This window comes from Vipera berus, assembly GCF_964194415.1.
Source record: "Vipera berus genome assembly, contig: HAP1_SCAFFOLD_95, whole genome shotgun sequence".
Classification (NCBI taxonomy): domain Eukaryota; kingdom Metazoa; phylum Chordata; class Lepidosauria; order Squamata; family Viperidae; genus Vipera; species Vipera berus.
In genome coordinates, this window is record NW_027673607.1 from 51,545 (window position 1) to 69,814 (window position 18,270).

An 18,270-nucleotide genomic window follows, 5' to 3' on the forward strand; every position below is an offset into this window, starting at 1 on the left:
CTGACAACATTTTTGTCAAAGATCTATAATGTTTTTGCCCTACTTCCAGTTTGGGGCAAAAAGTGCCCCATAGTGAACGATAAGCTTATTTTACCAGTTTACCACGCTGCTTTTGTTTAATTGACGGCTGCAAAAGCAGTTGTAAAGTTGAACACGCTTAACGATTATCATGACTTAAAAGTGAAATTATGGGCTCAGATCTAGTCAAAAGTCAAGGGCTCCCTGTAAAATGCAAGAATAATATCAATAAGATCCGATATTCCACGTCCAGTCATGTAAAATAGAGACCTGCAATGTAATTCAATATAATGCAATATATTATAGAATACAGTCTCCAAACTTCTGTTTGTTGTTGTCCCTGGCTATAGTATGAAATTAGATTGCCATTGTGTCTTTCTGGGATATTATCTTAATTTCTTTGTCCATCTAATCCCTCTGGGTTGTGTTGATGGACTTTCATTCAAGTCGTTAATATGTTGGATCCTTGATGCTCTCTGAGCCTGGTGGTTTTCTTGCAGACATTTCATTACTAAACTAGGTAACATCAGCAGTGCTAGAAGAGAGTGGAGCTTGCTCTTACTTTTATAAACTAGTCACTCGAAGGCAGGACAAATAGCAATGGGTGGAAATTAATCAAGGAGAGAAGCAACCTAGAGCTAAGGAGAAATTTCCTGACAGAACAATTAACCAGTGGAACAACTTGCTTCCAGAAGTTGTGCATGCTCCAACACTGGAAGTTTTTAAGAAGAGACTGGATAGCCATTTGTCTGAAACGGTATAGGGTTTCCTGCTTGAGCAGGGGGTTGGACTAGATGACCTCCAAGGTCCCTGCCAACTCTGTTATTCTATTATTCTGGTTTGCCCTGTCAATGTTGGTGGGAATTTTCTTGGTCTTTCCTTGATTATGTTGCTGTCAACTGTTAACTTGTTTGTGTCCTTGATTGAAGTATTCTTTACTCCTTGATTCTAGTGTTAATCTTCTAGTATTAATCCCCTAGTGTTAATCTTTGTGTTGATCTTTGCTTATCTGGGTGTTGATTGCTGGTGAAGAAGTGTTTTGGTCTTCCTGTTTCCTTTTTGTCTTTTTGATGGTCTCTTTTGAGTGATATGTAGATGTCATTTATCTCCATGTGCCTGTTGATGGCCAATTTCTCTGAGTGCCAGGCTTCCAGGAATTGTCTGGCATTTTCAAACTTGGCCTGATCAAGTTAGGACCAAACATGGACTGGGTGGGAGGACTGTGATCAACCAAAATTGGGAAGATGCTGTCATCCTGATGGATAAAAGCATAGTCTCCCTCAAGCCAAGGTCAACGTGGATATGAGGATTGTTTTTTGGCAAGACCATGGATGCATTTTAATAACAGCAACAACAACAATAATAATAATGCATTTTGGATTGAAATTGCCAAGAATATCCCTCTCCAGAAAACCATCCGTTTTAGCCTTGGTCTTTGTACAAAGTTCAAGGGGGTCTAGATTTTAATATACAAGGAAGAAAAAGATAATGGGAGTCCCAGATCTAATAAACAAATGAGTGCTTTCAGTGAATGAAGGCAAATAAACATATCCCAGGATAACGTTGCAAGATCCAGTCTGAGTTTGGTAACTGGAACCAGAGGTTTGTTAACAACAACAACAACAACAACAACAACAACAACAACAAAAACAACAACAACAACAACAACAACAATAATAATAATAATAATAATAATAATAATAATAATAATAATAATAATAATAATAATAATAATAATAATAATAATAATAATAAAGTTGGAAGGGACCTTGTAGATCATCTAGTCCAACCCCCTGCTCAGGCAGGAAACCCTATACCATTTCAGACAAATGGCTGTCCAGTCTCTTCTTAAAAACTTCCAGTGTTGGAGCATTCACAGCTTCTGGAGGCAGGCTGTTCCACTGATGATTTTGCTATTGTCACTTTTAAGGATGCTTTTTTTCAGCGGGGTTTCAGTCTGGCCGTGCCGTTCTAATTCCAGTAATAACCCTGTTTAGGTTATTAAGTCCTTCAAGGTCAGCTACATGTTAGATGACGCAAGAATCAGTAACTTTCCTTTCTTGCAATGTAAGATCGTGACTAAGCGTGCAAGACAAATAAATCCTTCACTTGGTATTTTCAACAAAGTGCCTTGCTTTCCCAGTTATTATACAAGCTCTTGAGTTATTGTCTGCCTTTGGAAGTTTTCTTAAGAAGCCATCAAAATAAACTAATAAAATAAAAAGCAAAGTAAAATAAAATAAGGTACAGGTATTCTCCACTTAAAATTTTCATGTGGCGACCATTCAAAGTTACAACGGCCCTGGGGAAAAAGGGACTTGTGACTGTTTTTCACACGACCGTTGCAACATCCCCAGGGTCAGGTGGTCAAAATTCAGACGCTTGGCAACTGGTTCACATTTATGACGGTTGCAGTGTCCCAGGGTCACGTGATCCCCTTTTGCGACCTTCTGACAAGAAAACTCAGTGGGGGAAGCCAGATTCACTAAACAACCCTGTTGCTAACTTAACAACTGTAGCCATTCACTTAACAACTGTGGCAAGAAAGGTCGTACAATGGGGCAAAATGCACTTAACAACTGCCTCGCTTAGCAAGGGAAATTTTGGGCTCAGTTGTGGTCGTAAGTCGAGGACTACCTGTAAAGTAATAAATGAAATGAAAGCAAATAATAAAATAAAATAAAACAATAAAATTTAAAATTATAAAATAAAATAAAATATAAAATAAAATAAAATATTATAAAATAATAAAATAAAATAAAAATAAAATAATGAAATCAAATAATAAAATATGAAATAATAAAATAAAATAAAGAAATAATAAAATAATAAAACAGAATAATAAAATGAAATGAAATGAAATAATCAAATAATCAAGTATAAAATAATGAAATCAAATAAAATATGAAATAATAAAATAAAATAAAATAATGAAATAATCAAATATAAAATAATAAAATAAAATAAAATGAAGTGAAATAATAATATAAAATATAAAATAAAATAAAATAAAATAAAATAAAATAAAATAATAAAATTCAAGCTTTTTTGCTGCAACATCCAATACCTTCTTTTTCTTGCTTTAATCTTTGCAACAAAAATGCTGGGCAGTAAAAAGTTACCGAGCTGCAAATGTTTTGTTGATTCTGCTGCATTAACTGTTGAATCTATTATATCCAACACCCTCCCTCCCCCTGCCAATTGTGTATCAGATTTACTTGCAGCCAGGCAAAACAGTTCTAGATCTGGTCAGTTGCTTTGCCTATTTTCTTAGCAAGCAAACCACCCGTTTTGCTGCAGCGAACCCACTCCGCTGATCTGGCCTTTGCAAATCTCTAAAACCCCACATGGTTTTTGCTACCAGGGCATTAGGGAGGGTTCCCATGGGAAGCGGGAGGAGGGGGAGGGGAAATGTTATGTGAATTATTTTAATAATGTAATTGGATGCTGGAATCCCGGATCAAAAGTAGGTCATTTGAGGATAAAGCAAGCTAAGAAAGAAAAAAAAAACATTCTAGGCTCGCATCCATAAAAAGCAGCTCTGTCTGAAACCAGCTCGATAACAAGAGCCTTATATAACCAGGACTTCAGCCTGCTTGCATAATTCCTTGCAGTTAGAAAAGTAGCCTTTCTGAGGGAAAGATACTGCTAGATTTCTACACTAAGGGATATGGGTGTTTTGGATTTATTTTATGTTTATCCCCAGGAAAGTGGCTGAGATACGGCAAACCTGTGCCAGAAAGGAGAAATTTCCTGTCACAACTAATCAGTGGAACAACTTGCCTCCAGAAGTTGTGGGTGCTCCATCACTGGAGGTTTTTAAGAAGAGACTGGACAGCCATTTGTCTGAAATAGTATGGGGCCTCCTGCTTAAGCAGGGGGTTGGACTAGAAGACCTCTGAGATCTCCTCCAACTCTGCAATTCTGAATATATATATATATATATATATATATATATATATATATATATATATATATATATATATATATATATATATATATATATATATGTGTGTGTGTGTGTGTGTGTGTGTGTGTGTGTGTGTGTGTGTGTGTGTGTGTGTCTGTGTGTGTGTCTGTGTGTCTGTGTGTCTGTGTGTCTGTGTGTGTCTGTGTGTGTCTGTGTGTGTGTCTGTGTGTGTGTGTGTGTGAGTCCTTCGGGAAAGGGCGGTATATAAATGTAATAAAATAAAATAAATAAATAACAAAGAATTAAAGGGAGGGTGACTGATGAAAAGGGTATGGCTGACTGATGAAAACAAATAAGTTTGAAATGCATATCAGTCTCCCTTTAATTCTTTGTTAGCAATCTAAAATTTACACAAATATGAGCTGTCACTGTTGTGACTACTGCCTGTCAATGGCCTTTGGTTAGGCTGAAACAGGAAATAAAGATTTGTCCCATGTTTGGGGCCTAGCAAGGTAATCTAAATAGTTAACAAGCATTTACATAGATAGATAGATAGATAGATAGATAGATAGATAGATAGATAGATAGATAGATAGATAGATAGATAGATAGATAGATAGATAGATAGATAGATAGAGATAGATAGATAGAGATATAGAGATAGATAGATAGATAGAGATAGAGATAGATACATATAGATAGATAGATAGATAGAGAGAGAGAGATAGAGAGAGATAAAGATATAGAGATAGAGATAGAGATAGATAGATAGATAGATAGATAGATAGATAGATAGATAGATAGATGATAGAGATAGAGATAGAGATATATAGATATAGATATATAGATATAGATATAGATATACAGTAGATATAGATTAAAAAATCCTATTCACTGCTTATAATAATAATAAGTAATGGGTGGAAGCTCTTTGAAGGGAGAATTAACCTAGAAATAAGGAGAAATTTCTTGACAATGAAAACAATTCATCGATGGAATGGCTTGCCTCCAGACGTTGTGTTTGCTCCATCCCTGGAGGTTTTTAAGAAGAGATGGGACAACCATTTGTATGGAATGGTATAGGGTTTCCTGCTTTAGCAGAGGGTTGGACTAGAGGACCTCTAAGGTCTCTTCCAACTCTGATATTCTGGTTATTGAGATCCCAGGCAGGTTTCTATAGAACGATGATCAATACATTAGAAAGCATGAATTCATTTATAGAATTCGTTGTCCCAGCTGGACTGTCCCTTAGTCTGTTTCAATAAAAGAGTCGACAAATTGATGAAGATTGAAAGGAGTCTTTCTCAACTGTGGCAACTTTCAAATGTTGGATTACAATTCCCAGAATTCCCCAGCCAGCCTTGTGTGTGTGAACACAGTTTCATTTTCCTCCAACAAGAATCATCACGAGGGCCAGCAAGGGATCATTTATTACAATTAATAGGTAACTCTACGGGCCGGTGCTCATCTCCGTTTCAAAGCCGAAGAGCCAGCGCTTGTCCGAGGACGTCTCCGTGGTCATGTGGCTGGCATGACTAGACACCAAAGGCGCACGGAATGCTGTTACCTTCCCACCGTGGTGGTCCCTATTTTTCTACTTGCATTTTTACGTGCTTTCGAACTGCTAGGTTGGCTATTCTATTCTATTCTATTCTATTCTATTCTATTCTATTCTATTCTATTCTATTCCATTCCACTCCACCCCACCCCACCCCACCCCACTCCACTCCACTCCACTCCATTCCATTCCATTCCATTCCATTCCATTCCATTCCATTCCATTCCATTCTATTCTATTCTATTCTATTCTATTCTATTCTATTCTATTCTATTCTATTCTATTCTATTCTATTCTATTCTATTCTATTCTATTCTATTCTACTACATGCCTGCTGCCAAGCATCTGAATTTTGATCATGTGACCATGGGGATGCTGCAGTGGCCTTAAGTGTAAGTAGTAAGTCACTTTTTTTTAGTGCTGTTGTAACTTTGAACCGTCACTGTGGTGTAAACTATCCATTCTTACATGAAGCTGCTCCTTATCCACTTAAAAGTCGGCAAAGGCTAGTAAGACGTTTGATAGACAACTCCGCCACCTAGTGTTTTGATCCTACAAATACATTTTGGGAACCATTTCCTTTTTCTGGCTATACCAGCAATAAAAATAGCACTTAAGACTTTCATACCTCTTCATATGAGCTCCTTGATGAGCATCTGAATTTTGATCATGTGACCATGAGGATGCTGCAATAGTTGTGAGTGTGAAAAGCGGTCATATGTCACTTTTTTCAGTGCCGTTGTAATTTTGGATGGTCCCTAAACAAATAGTTACTAAGCCAAGGACACTCTGTATAGTTGAACAGCTAACTAACTAGTTAGATGGGTAGCAGTTATGAATGAGACATCTGCTTTCCTTATCTGCTTGCCCTCTCAAGCTAGAGAGCTTCAGATGTTAAATTGCTCAGTGGGTTAGGACGCTGAGCTTGTCGATCAGAAGGTCCGCAGTTTGGCGGGTCAAATCCCAAGTGCCGCATAACAGAGTGAGCAACTGTTACTCGTCTCAGCTTCTGCCAACCTAGCAGTTCGAAAGCACGTCAAAATGCAAGTAGAAAAATAGGGACCACTACGGTGGGAAGGTAACAGCGTTCCGTGCGTCTTTGGCGTCTAGTCATGCCGGCCACATGACCACGGAGACGTCCTCGGACAAGCGCTGGCTCTTCGGCTTTGAAACGGAGATGAGCACTGGCCCCTAGAGTCGGAAACGACTAGCACGCATGTGCGGGGGAACCTTTACCTTTACCTTTTACATAATCAAAACATCATCAACTTCTCTCTACAGGTGGTGAGGTGACAGTTATAACCTCTTTTAATATTCCCCGAAATACTTAGGTTAAAAACAGTAACTGTGAGAGGGACCGTGGAGTCCTAGTGGACGATCACTTAACCATGAGCCAGCAGTGTGCAGCAGCAGCCAAAAAAGCTAATACAATCCTGGGTTGTATAAACAGAGGCATAGAATCAAGATCACGTGAAGTATTAGTACTGCTTTATAAAAGTAAGGCCACAGCAGCCAATTTTGGTCACCATATCACAAAAAAGATGTTGAGAGTTTAGAAAAAATTCAAAAAAGAGTAACTAGGATGATTAAAGGCCTGGAGACCAAAACATACAAAGAAAGGCTGAGGGACTTGGGTTTGGCTAGTCTAAAGAAAAGAAGAAATAGGGGAGACATGGTAGCAGTATTCCAGTATCTGAGGGGCTGCCACAAGGCAGAGGGGGCCAGGTTGTTCACCAGAGCAGCAGAGGGAAGGATGAGAAATAATGGTTGGAAACTGATCAAAGAGAGAAGCTACCTGGAATTAAGGAGAAACTTCCTGACAGTGAGGACAATCAGCCAGTGGAACAGCTTGCCACCAGAAATCACGGGTGCTCCATCACTGGAGATTTTCAAGAAGAGACTTGACATTCACCTGTCTGAGACAGTACAGGTTCCCCTGCTTGAGCAGGGGGCTGGACTAGAAGACCTCCAATGTCCCTTCCAGATTCTATTCTATTCTATTCTATTCTATTCTATTCTATTCTATTCTATTCTATTCTATTCTATTCTATTCTATTCTATTCTATTCTATTCTATTCTATTCTATTCTATTCTATTCTATTCTATTCTATTCTATTCTATTCTATTCTATTCTATTCTATTCTATTCCATATTCTATTCTATTCTATTCAAAAATCCAACTCTATTCCCAATAAAGATTCTACTATTTTCTCTCTGTTGGAACTGTCGAAGGGTTACTTATGCCTAACAAGTTCCAGCTGAATAAAAAACAAGTAGAGATTATAACATCAGGATTAATACTAGACCAGGGGTAGGCAACCTTGGCTCTTTTAGGACTCGTGGACTTCAACTCCCAGAATTCCTGAGCCAGCCATGCTGAGCGGAAAGGGAGAGGTTTCCATGCTGAGCTATGCTGGCTCAGGAATTCTGGGAGCTGAAGTCCACGAGTCATAAAAGAGCCAAGGTTGCCTACCCCTGTCCTAGACCAACGATCAAGCAGCAAACAATATCTCAGTCATATCAGTCATATCAGGAACTAAGTCAGACAAACAATGAAATAGTAAATAACATCCTAGTCAAGAAAAGAACATTCCCATCAACACTGACCGCACAAGCCAGTTGTATAGAAAGAGAAAGCAAACCCCACACTCTACAAGCACTGATGATGTTTCCTAGCTGTCATCAAAGACCCCACAGTTGTCCTCCACCTCCCTTAAGACCCCACTTTCTTTAAGCATTGATGATGTTGCCTACTTGGGTTATGAAATATCTTCATGAGAACAAGCAAGCAGCAAAGACCTCACCCCTTGCTCCTCCTCCTCCTCCTTCTCCCTGCAAATCTAACTCCCTTCTAGCACTGATGATATTACCTAGTTGGGTCATGAAATGTGTGTGAGCAAACAACCAAACTCAGAGAGCACCAAGGACCCCACAGTAGTAGTAGTAGTAGTAGTAGTAGTAGTAGTAGTAGTAGTAGTAGTAGTAGTAGTAGTTGTTGTTGTTGTTGTTGTTGTTGTTCTTCTTCTTCTTCTTCTTCTTCTTCTTCTTCTTCTTCTTCTTCTTCTTCTTCTTCTTCTTCTTCTTCTTCTCCTCCTCCTCCTCCTCCTCCTCCTCCTCCTCCTCCTCCCCACAAACCCCACTCCCTTCTAGCACTGATGATATTACCTAGTTGGGTCATGAAATGTGTGTGAGCAAACAACCAAACTCAGAGAGCACCAAGGACCCCACAGTAGTAGTAGTAGTAGTAGTAGTAGTAGTAGTAGTAGTAGTAGTAGTAGTAGTTGTTGTTGTTGTTGTTGTTGTTCTTCTTCTTCTTCTTCTTCTTCTTCTTCTTCTTCTTCTTCTTCTTCTCCTCCTCCTCCTCCTCCTCCTCCTCCTCCTCCCCACAAACCCCACTCCCTTCTAGCACTGATGATGTTACCTAGTTGGGTCATGAAATGTCTGCGAGCAAACAACCAAACTCAGAGAGCACCAAGGACCCCACAGTAGTAGTAGTAGTAGTAGTAGTAGTAGTTCTTCTTCTTCTTCTTCTTCTTCTTCTTCTTCTTCTTCTTCTTCTTCTTCTTCTTCTTCTTCTTCTTCTTCTTCTTCTTCTTCTTCTCCTCCTCCTCCTCCTCCTCCTCCTCCTCCTCCATGAAACAGGAGCTATTCAAACTGTTGCCTTCAGCAAACCAGCCCTCCCACACATTCCCCTTTTAAACAGTTCCAGGCGTGGCTTCTCTCTGCCTCCTTCCGAGGTGCCCCATTGCCTTCCTCTGTTTACTCCTGCTTGACTGCCTCCTGCGTCGGGCGTCCTTGAACAGGGCCAGCCGTGGGTCATCTTCATCCACGCTGTCAGGCTCACACAGCTGGGTCTGCATAGTGACCAGATGGGAGGGGCCTGGCTGAGGGCTCTGTGGAGCCTCAATACTATTCTCAGCAAGCTCTCCAACACCCCCCCTCCTCCTCCTCTGAATCGTCCAACCCAACTGCCGAACCCACAGGCTGACCATCAATCACAACATCACCATCTCCTGGTGACCGGCCCAAAGTCACCCAGTTGGCTTTTATGCCTAAGGTGAGGCTAGAACTCACCGTCTCGTGGTGACTGGCCCAAAGTCACCCAGCCAGCTTTCATGCCTAAGGCGGGACTAGAACTCATTGTCTCCTGGTGATTGGCCCAAAGTCACCCAGCCACCTTTCATGCCTAAGGCGGGACTAGAACTCACCGTCTCCTGGTGATTGGCCCAAAGTCACCCAGCCACCTTTCATGCCTAAGGCGGGACTAGAACTCACCGTCTCCTGGTGATTGGCCCAAAGTCACCCAGCCACCTTTCATGCCTAAGGCAGGACTAGAACTCTCAGTCTCCTGGTGATTGGCCCAAAGTCACCCAGCCACCTTTCATGCCTAAGGCGGGACTAGAACTCTCAGTCTCCTGGTGATTGGCCCAAAGTCACCCAACCACCTTTCATGCCTAAGGCGGGACTATAACTCACCGTCTCCTGGTGATTGGCCCAAAGTCACCCAGCCACCTTTCATGCCTAAGGTGGGACTAGAACTCACCGTCTCCTGGTGATTGGCCCAAAGTCACCCAACCACCTTTCATGCCTAAGGCGGGACTAGAACTTTCAGTCTCCTGGTGATTGGCCCAAAGTCACCCAGCTGGCTTTCATGCCTAAGGCGGGACTAGAACTTCCAGTCTCCTGGTGATTGGCCCAAAGTCTCCCAGACGGCTTTCCTGCTTAGAGCAGGACTAGAACTCAACAGTTCCCCAGTTTCTAGCCTGCTGTCTTAACCTCTAGAGACCAACCTGGCTCTCTCTTACCCCACTGCACGATAAAGCCGTTTATGGAGATTTACAAAGCACCGGTTTCTTGCGGATCTGACCCCAGGGACAGCAATGCGAGATTCATTTCCCTAACACCTCTTCCATCTCCGATGCCAAATGTAGGGCAAGCAGCTGCACTTAATAGAAGTGCAGTGTGTTACAAGGGCTTCTGTGGTTTTATTAAGCCATGAGTCAGCCGGAAGTCGCATGACGGAAGCCGCAAACGTCTGCTACTCAGCAGTCACCTCATAAGAAGTAGTTGAGTTGAGAGTATCCTGTCTCGGCAAAGCCCACACACGGGTGAAGGTTTAGTTCTCTTTACTAAACTACAGATAGCCCTTGACTTACCCGTTACAACTGACCCCAGCGTTTCTGTTGTTAAGCAAGACCCCTGTGAAGCGAATTTTGCCCCATTTTACTGCATTTCACCGCAGTTGTTAAGTCAGTAGCACGGTTGTTAAGTGAAAACTGGCTTCCCCATTGACTTGGCTTGTCAGAAGTTTGCAAAAGGGGATCACGTGACGCCCCCCGGGGAGCTGCGACCATCGTAAATATGAGCCAGTTGCCCATTTTGATTACATGATCACGGAGATGCCACAAGGGCTGTGTGAAAAAGGGACCTAAGGCTCCTTTTTTCAATGCTTTGGTAATTTCAAACAGTCACTAAATGAATTGTTATAAGTTAAGGACTACAATGGGATATGCCATGTTCAATCAAGCTGATTTGCAGTGATCCCCAAATCTTCCATTGGAGCAGAATAATTAACAGTAACAACAACAACAACAACAACAATAATTGTCATCAGGGCACTGGGAACTATGTCCAAAAACTTTGCAAAATACATCAAGAAATTGCAGCTTCCTGCAATAACTCCAGCAAAGCTACAAAAAAACGCTACTCGGAACATCTTACATTTTAAGGAGATACCTGGTTGATACTTAGGATGCTGGCAGCAACCCGTGTCAACCATTAGTGCCAGTCAACTTGAGTGTTCAGTTGACTGAGTTTCATGTTTTATGAATAAAAGTTTTATAATAATAATAATAATGTTGGAAGGGACCTTGGAGGTCATCTAGTCCAACCCCATGCTCAGGCAGGAAACCCTATACCGTTTCAGACAAACGGCTGTCCAGTCTCTTCTTAAAGACTTCCAGTGTTGGAGCATTCACAGCTTCTGGAGGCAGGTTGTTCCACTGGTTAATTGTTCTGACTGTCAGGAAGTTTCTCCTTAGTTCCAGGTTGCTTCTCTCCTTGAAAGCATTTGGATGTCAAAGTGGGCATAAAATATTCCACCATAGTGGTTATGAATTATTGTGACTCGACAGATGTGTTAATGGATGATTTTTTTATTACACTGTACAGGCATCACAAATAATCATTATTAATGAAAAAACAACAACAACAATCCATAGTCACAACTCCAACTCCACAATCCAGTTTTTCTAGCAACTGAAGGAAAAACAGCGGAAACGAGGTACGTGAAATTTCAGTTATTCAACGGAATCCCATCTACAGATTAGAAGAAGTCCTGTCCTTTTTTTCCAGTGGGGAAAGCAAGGAGTAGGTCTAGAGATTTACAAAATCGGGGAAGAGAAAAAAAAAACTTTTGGGAAACGAAATGTGGGTGCTGAGAATTTTCTAGTGAGAAAAGTCTGCATGAATGTTTTCAGAAGAACGAGTAGCAGACAGAAACTAAGAGACCCCTTTGACATATTCGCTGAACTTTGAAGTAGGGTGGAGATAGCAATAGCTCTTAGACTTATATACCGCTTCACAGTGCTTTACAGCCCTCTCTAAGTGGTTTACAGAGTCAGCCTGTTGCCCCCCAAACAATCTGGGTCCTCATTTGACCAACCTTGGAAGGATGGAAGGCTGAGTCAACTTTCAACTGGTCAGGATTGAACTGCTGGCAGTGGGCAGAATTAACCTGCAATAATGTATTCTAACCACTGTGCCACCATGGTCTCCCTTCCTTCCTTCTTTCCTTCCTTCCTTGCAATATCACTTAGACTTATATACAGCTTCTCACTGCTTTACAGCCCTCTCTAAGTGGTTTACAGAATCAGCCTGTTGCGCCCCCAACAATCTGGGTCCTCATTTTACCCACCTTGGAAGGATGGACGGCTAAGTCAAACTTGAGCCGGTCAGGATCGAACTCCTGGCACTGGGCAGAGTTTGCTTGCAGTACTGCAGTAACCTTGTGCCACCATGGCCCGCCCTTCCTTCCTTCCTTCCTTCCTTCCTTCCTTCCTTCCTTCCTTCCTTCCTTCCTTCCAACTTAGCAATAGCACTTAAGACTTATATACCATTTCACAGTGCCTTTACAGCCCTCTCTAACCGGTTTACAGAGTCAGCTTATTGCTCCCAACCATCTGGGTCCTCATTTTACTGACCTCAGAAGGAAGGCTAAGTCAACCTCGAGTCCTGTCAGGATCGAACTGCTGGCAGTGGGCAGAGTCAGACTGCAATACTGCGTTCTAAACACTGCACCACCACAGCTCCAATAATGATGGTGTTTTAACTGTGCACCGAGTCTAGAAAAATATAGTCGTTGGATTTTAATAAAATAAAATATAAAATGTTGGCCACCAGACATTTTCACGTAGTCCTCGGCTTACGACCACAATGGATCCCCACATTTCTGTTGCTAAGCGAGGCAGCTGTAAAGTGAGTTTTGTCCCATTTTACAACCTTCCTTGCCACAGTTGTTAAGTGAACCTGGCTTCCCCCTTGACATGGCTTGTCAGAAGATCGCAAAAGGGGATAATGTGACCCCCCCCTTCCCCAGGACGCTGCAGCCATCATAAATATGAGCAAGTTGCCCAGCACCTGAATTTTGATCATGTCACTCTGGGGATGCTGCAAAGGTTGTAAGTGTGAAAAACGGTCATAAGTCACTTTTTCCAGTGACGTAACTTTGTACAGTCAGTAAAGGAACTGTTGTAAGTCGAGCACTGCCTATATGCTATTGAGTGTCTGCTGGAGGACCATATTTCCTAAATGTTGAAATTCTGAATCTTCTCATGCAGCAGAAGAAAACAGTCTGTAGATAGTTCTCGACTTATCACCACAATTGTGCTTTATAGAGCTGTCGAGTGAGTTTTCTCCCATCTTGTGGCCTTTTTTTGCCAGAGTTGTTAAGTGAATCAATTGCGGTCCTTAAATTAGTAAATTAAATTAGTAACACGGTCGTTAAATGAGTCTGGATTCCCTGTTGGCATTACAAAAGATGATCGCATGGCTCTTGGAGACCGCAAACTGTCATAAATAGAGGCCAGCTGCCAAGCACCCAAGTTTTGATCATGGGGATGCTGCAATAGTAGTTGTGTGAAAACTGGTCATTTTTTTGCCCCCACGCTGCCGTCGTAACTTCGAACGATCACTAAGCAAGTTGTTGCAAGTCAAGGGCCCTCCGCAGCATGCTTGATTTGCAAACTCTTGGAGAAGAGTTAGCCAAAGGCTTTCCCGGCACCTGATCTTGGATTTATTTATTTATTTGTTTATTTATTTATTTATTTATTTATTTATTTATTTATTTATTTATTTATTTATTTATTTATTTATTTATTTGATTTGATTTGTATACCGCCCTTCTCCCTAAGGACTCAGGGCGGTGAACAGTGAACATAAATAACAGAATGCACAATAGTTATCTTAAAACAATTATTAAAACAGAACCCGTCAGACCAGACCAGATTGCTTAAACAGATGTGTTTTTAGGTCGCGTCGGAAGGAGCAAAGCTCGGGAGCCATCCGGAGCTCAACCGGTAAACGGTTCCATAGGTCAGGCGCGCTCACAGAGAACGCCCTCCCTCTGGGAGCTACCAGACGGCATTCTCCGAACGGCGGCACCCTTAGGAGGCACTCTCTTTGGGAGCGTACTGGACGGAGGGACGTTGACGCTGGCAGCAGGTGTTTCCTAAGGTACTCCGGACCCATGCCATGTAGGGCTTTGAAAACCATTACCAGCACCTTGAATCTTACCCGGAGGACAACTGGGAGCCAATGCAGTTCACGGAGTAGAGGTGTAACATGGGAGTATCGGGAAACTCCCAACACGACTCTCGCGGCTGCATTCTGTACCAGTTGGAGCCTCCGAGTGGTCCTCAAGGGCAGCCCCATGTAAAGAGCATTGCAGTAGTCTAAACGAGAGGTCACGAGTGCATGAGTGACCATACGTAGGGCATCAGAAGCACATTATTATAGGATGCAGCAGGTCAAAAACCCCAGAAGTAGTTGTCTTGGAAAATATTTGTGCAGTTGTAAATTCCAGGCTTGGGAGTCCCTTCGAGTCTTCAGATCCTTCTGTCCTCTTGCTTGCTCAGGGAACAAGGAGACACGGCGTGTATAAGGATCTCACAAATTTTTGCCCTCTCAAAACCTGCGTGTTCAGGGAAGGTAATATGTCGACAGAGGTGCAAGCCAGCCCGGGAAGTCACGTTCTCCCTTGCTGCATTGACATCCACAGGTGCTTAAGGGTGCTTCGTTCGTAGGTCGTTCTTCAGGATAGCAATTTCTCCATCATGGGGTTGGTAAACGAAAAAGTCCTAAACATGTTTTGGTCCATGCTGTTGATGAGGGTCCGGTCTCCCATGGAGAGTCGGGGTTTTTCGTTGAGGAATTCCTTGTCGAAGTTGCTGCAGTCTCCCGGCGATTTCTTTCATGGAGAGAGAGAAAGGGGAGTTAGAAAAAAGAGGAAAATCCCTCTCAAGCAGCCAGTAAAGAGGGACAGTCATCTGAAGACGAAGTCTCTGAGATTTTTTTTAAAAAAAAAAAACAACCAGGAAAAAAAATGGGGATTACCCCTGCCTTTCCCGCATAATTTCCGAGGAGAAATGTGGAAAGTCTTCCACAATGAAGACTTCAGAAAGAAGATGCAGCCGCTGTAGGAAAGCAAAGAATGGAATGGAATGGAATAGGAATAGAATAGAATAGAATAGAATAGAATAGAATAGAATAGAATAGAATAGAATAGAATAGAATAGAATAGAATAGAATAGAATAGAATAGAATAGAATAGAACAGAATAGAAGATTCTTTATTGAGAATAGAGTTGGATTTTTAAACAGAATAGAATAGAATATGGAATAGAATAGAATAGAATCTTTATTGAGAATAGAGTTGGATTTTTGAATAGAATAGAATAGAATAGAATAGAATAGTAGAATCTTTATTGGGAATAGAGTTGGATTTTTGAATAGAATAGAATAGAATATGGAATAGAATAGAATAGAATAGAATAGAATAGAATAGAATAGAATAGAATAGAATAGAATAGAATAGAATAGAATAGAATAGAATAGAAAATATAGAATAGAATAGAATAGAATAGAATAGAATAGAATAGAATAGAATAGAATAGAATAGAATAGAATAGAATAGAAGATTCTTTATTTTTATTTATTTTATTTTAATTCCATTTATATCCCGCCCTTCTCCGAAGACTCAGGGCGGCTTACAAGCTTAGCAGTAGCCTTCATTCTATGTATATGCCTGCTTATTAGGGCTTTCACACACACCCCAAGCGGCATTATTACAAAGTCAGCTTATTGCCCCCAACAATCTGGGTCCTCATTTTACCTACCTCGGAAGGATGGAAGGCTGAGTCAACCTTGAGCCTGGTGGGACTCGAACCTGCACTAATTGCAGGCAGCTGGTGTTACTTAAGGGGGCATTAGCCCACTGCTCCACCAAGGCTCTTTATTTTATTTATTTACTTTATTTATTTACTTATTTATTTATTTTATTTACTTTATTGAGAATAGAGTTGGATTTTTAAACAGAATAGAATAGAATATGGAATAGAATAGAATAGAATAGAATAGAATAGAATAGAATAGAATAGAATATTCTTTATTGAGAATAGAGTTGGATTTTTAAATAGAATAGAATAGAATAGAATAGAATAGAATAGAATAGAATAGAATAGAATAGAATAGAATAGAATAGAATAGAATAGAATAGAATAGAATAGAATAGAAGTATCCTTGGTCAATGCTTCCTCTTGGATTAGATAGCATTTCCAAGATCAGTGATGACACACGTGCCATCACTATACTGTTGTCTGAATTCACCCTAATTAATTTTATTTTATATATTGCTTTTAAACAAATAAATAGGTAAAGAATTGTTTCTCTTTTTTTGCAGAGGAGTGACATGCCAGGATTGTCAAGTTAGGCATTTCCCAAATTTTTGACACGCAGAGCCCAAAAGGTTCACCATCACTGCATTTGCACAATCAAGTGGCATGCACGCGTAAGCCACTCTCACACACCCATACGCTGCCCGCATCTGCAGATACTTACCCTGGTTATTAAATTCTTGTTTTGTGGGTTCGCATTAAAAAAAACAACACACGTGAGCTGGATTTGCAGTTAGAGAAAAAATTACCAAGGTTAAGGTTAACCAAAGTTAGCGTATTGTGTGAAGCCATCTGCCAGGACCTGATCTGGTATGGTTAAGCCAATTGTATGCATGCAGTCCCTGGAAGGGTTCACACCCCAAGCTTAATATTTTTTGTGGGGGGGTGGGTGGGCTGGGAATCTTCCAAAAGTACTTTTTCAGGAGGCAACTGGACTTTCTTCGTTTTTGCTTGAAGAGGTTTCACTTCTCACCCAAGAAGCTTCTTCAGTTCGGCTCAATTCAGTTCAGTTCAGTTTAGAACTGAAGAAGCTTCTTGGAAGCAAAGGGAAACGTCTTCAAGGAAAAACAAAGAAAGCCCAGTTGCCTCTTGAAAAAGAAGCTTTGGGACAACTATGACCTGGATCAGGGGGTCTTCAAACCTGGCCCTTTTATGACTTGTGGACTTCAACTCCCAGAATTCCTCAGCCAGGCTGAGGAATTCTGGGAGTTGAAGTCCACAAGTCATAAAAGGGCCAAGTTTGAAGACCCCTGGAATGAACAAATGAATAAATTAAATGAAAGTAACTGTGGCTTCAAGAAGCTATTTCGGGAAACAAAGGCAGTCGAAGAAACAATTCTCACCACGATAGGCCTGAAAGGGGGCTCAATCTCTTTCCTTTCCAAAGCTTCCCAATGGATCTCTTGAAAGAAGTCGTGTTGGCGGATGTTCCCTCTCGCTCCCAACCGTCTCTCGGGCTCTCTAACGAAAAGCTAGAAATCAAAAGAACGAACCTTAAGGAAATGGATAAATTTGATATTAAGGGTATGTGAAATGTGTGTCCCCTCCGAGCAAAATGGCTTTAAAGAGTGAGAAAACAATCACTTTAGATCAGGGTTTCTTCAAACTTGGCCCTTTTATGACTTGTGGACTTCAATTCCCAGAATCCCTCAGCCGGGCACTGCCTGACTGAGGAATTCTTGGAGTTGAAATCCACAAGTCATAAAAGGGCCAAGTTTGAAGAACCCTGATCTACAGGAATTGCATTTCCAAGAAGATCCCTCATCTGAACCTATCAATCTTGGACATTCTTTTAATTTCATTCAGAATAACAGAAAAACGGAATTGGAAGGGACCTTGGAGGTCTTCTAGTCCAACCCCCTGCTTAGGCAGGAGATCTTATACTATTCTGGACTAAGGGCTGTCCAATTTCTATTTAAAAACCTCCAGTGATGGAGCAATCACAAGTTCTGGAGGCAAGTCGTTCCACTGGTTACAGTAATTGTTCTAACACTGTCAGGAAATTTCTCCTTAGTTCCAGGTTGCTTCTCTCCTTGATTAGTTTCCATCCGTTGCTTCTTGCCCTGCCTTCAGGTTTCTTTGGAGAATAGCTTGACTCCCTCTTCTTTGGGGCAGCCCCTGAGATACTGGAAAACTGCTATCATGTCACCTCTAGTTCTTTTCAGTAGCCAATATACCCAATTCCATACTCAATTCTTTATATGTTTTAGCTTCCAGTCCCCTAACCACCTTTGTTGCTCTTCTCTGCACTCTTTCCAGAATCTCAACATCTTCTTTTTTTTTGTATTGTGTGACCCAAACTGGATGCAGAATTCCACGTGTGGCATGATAAGG

General features: G+C 41.2%; 1 protein-coding gene across 1 annotated transcript in view; it reads right to left on the bottom strand.

The window, feature by feature from the left end:
- Positions 1-14,349: 14,349 nt before the first annotated feature.
- The window catches only part of PRKCQ (protein kinase C theta), a 50,714-nt gene continuing 46,793 nt past the window's right edge, over positions 14,350-18,270 (bottom strand). Inside the window, exons 17-18 of the mRNA XM_081346853.1 lie at positions 17,280-17,408; positions 14,350-14,952 (exon numbers count right to left, since the gene is read on the bottom strand). Of these exons, the coding sequence (XP_081202979.1) occupies positions 14,797-14,952; positions 17,280-17,408 (285 nt within the window). The 3' untranslated portion in view covers positions 14,350-14,796. The remainder of the gene's footprint in view (positions 14,953-17,279; positions 17,409-18,270) is intronic.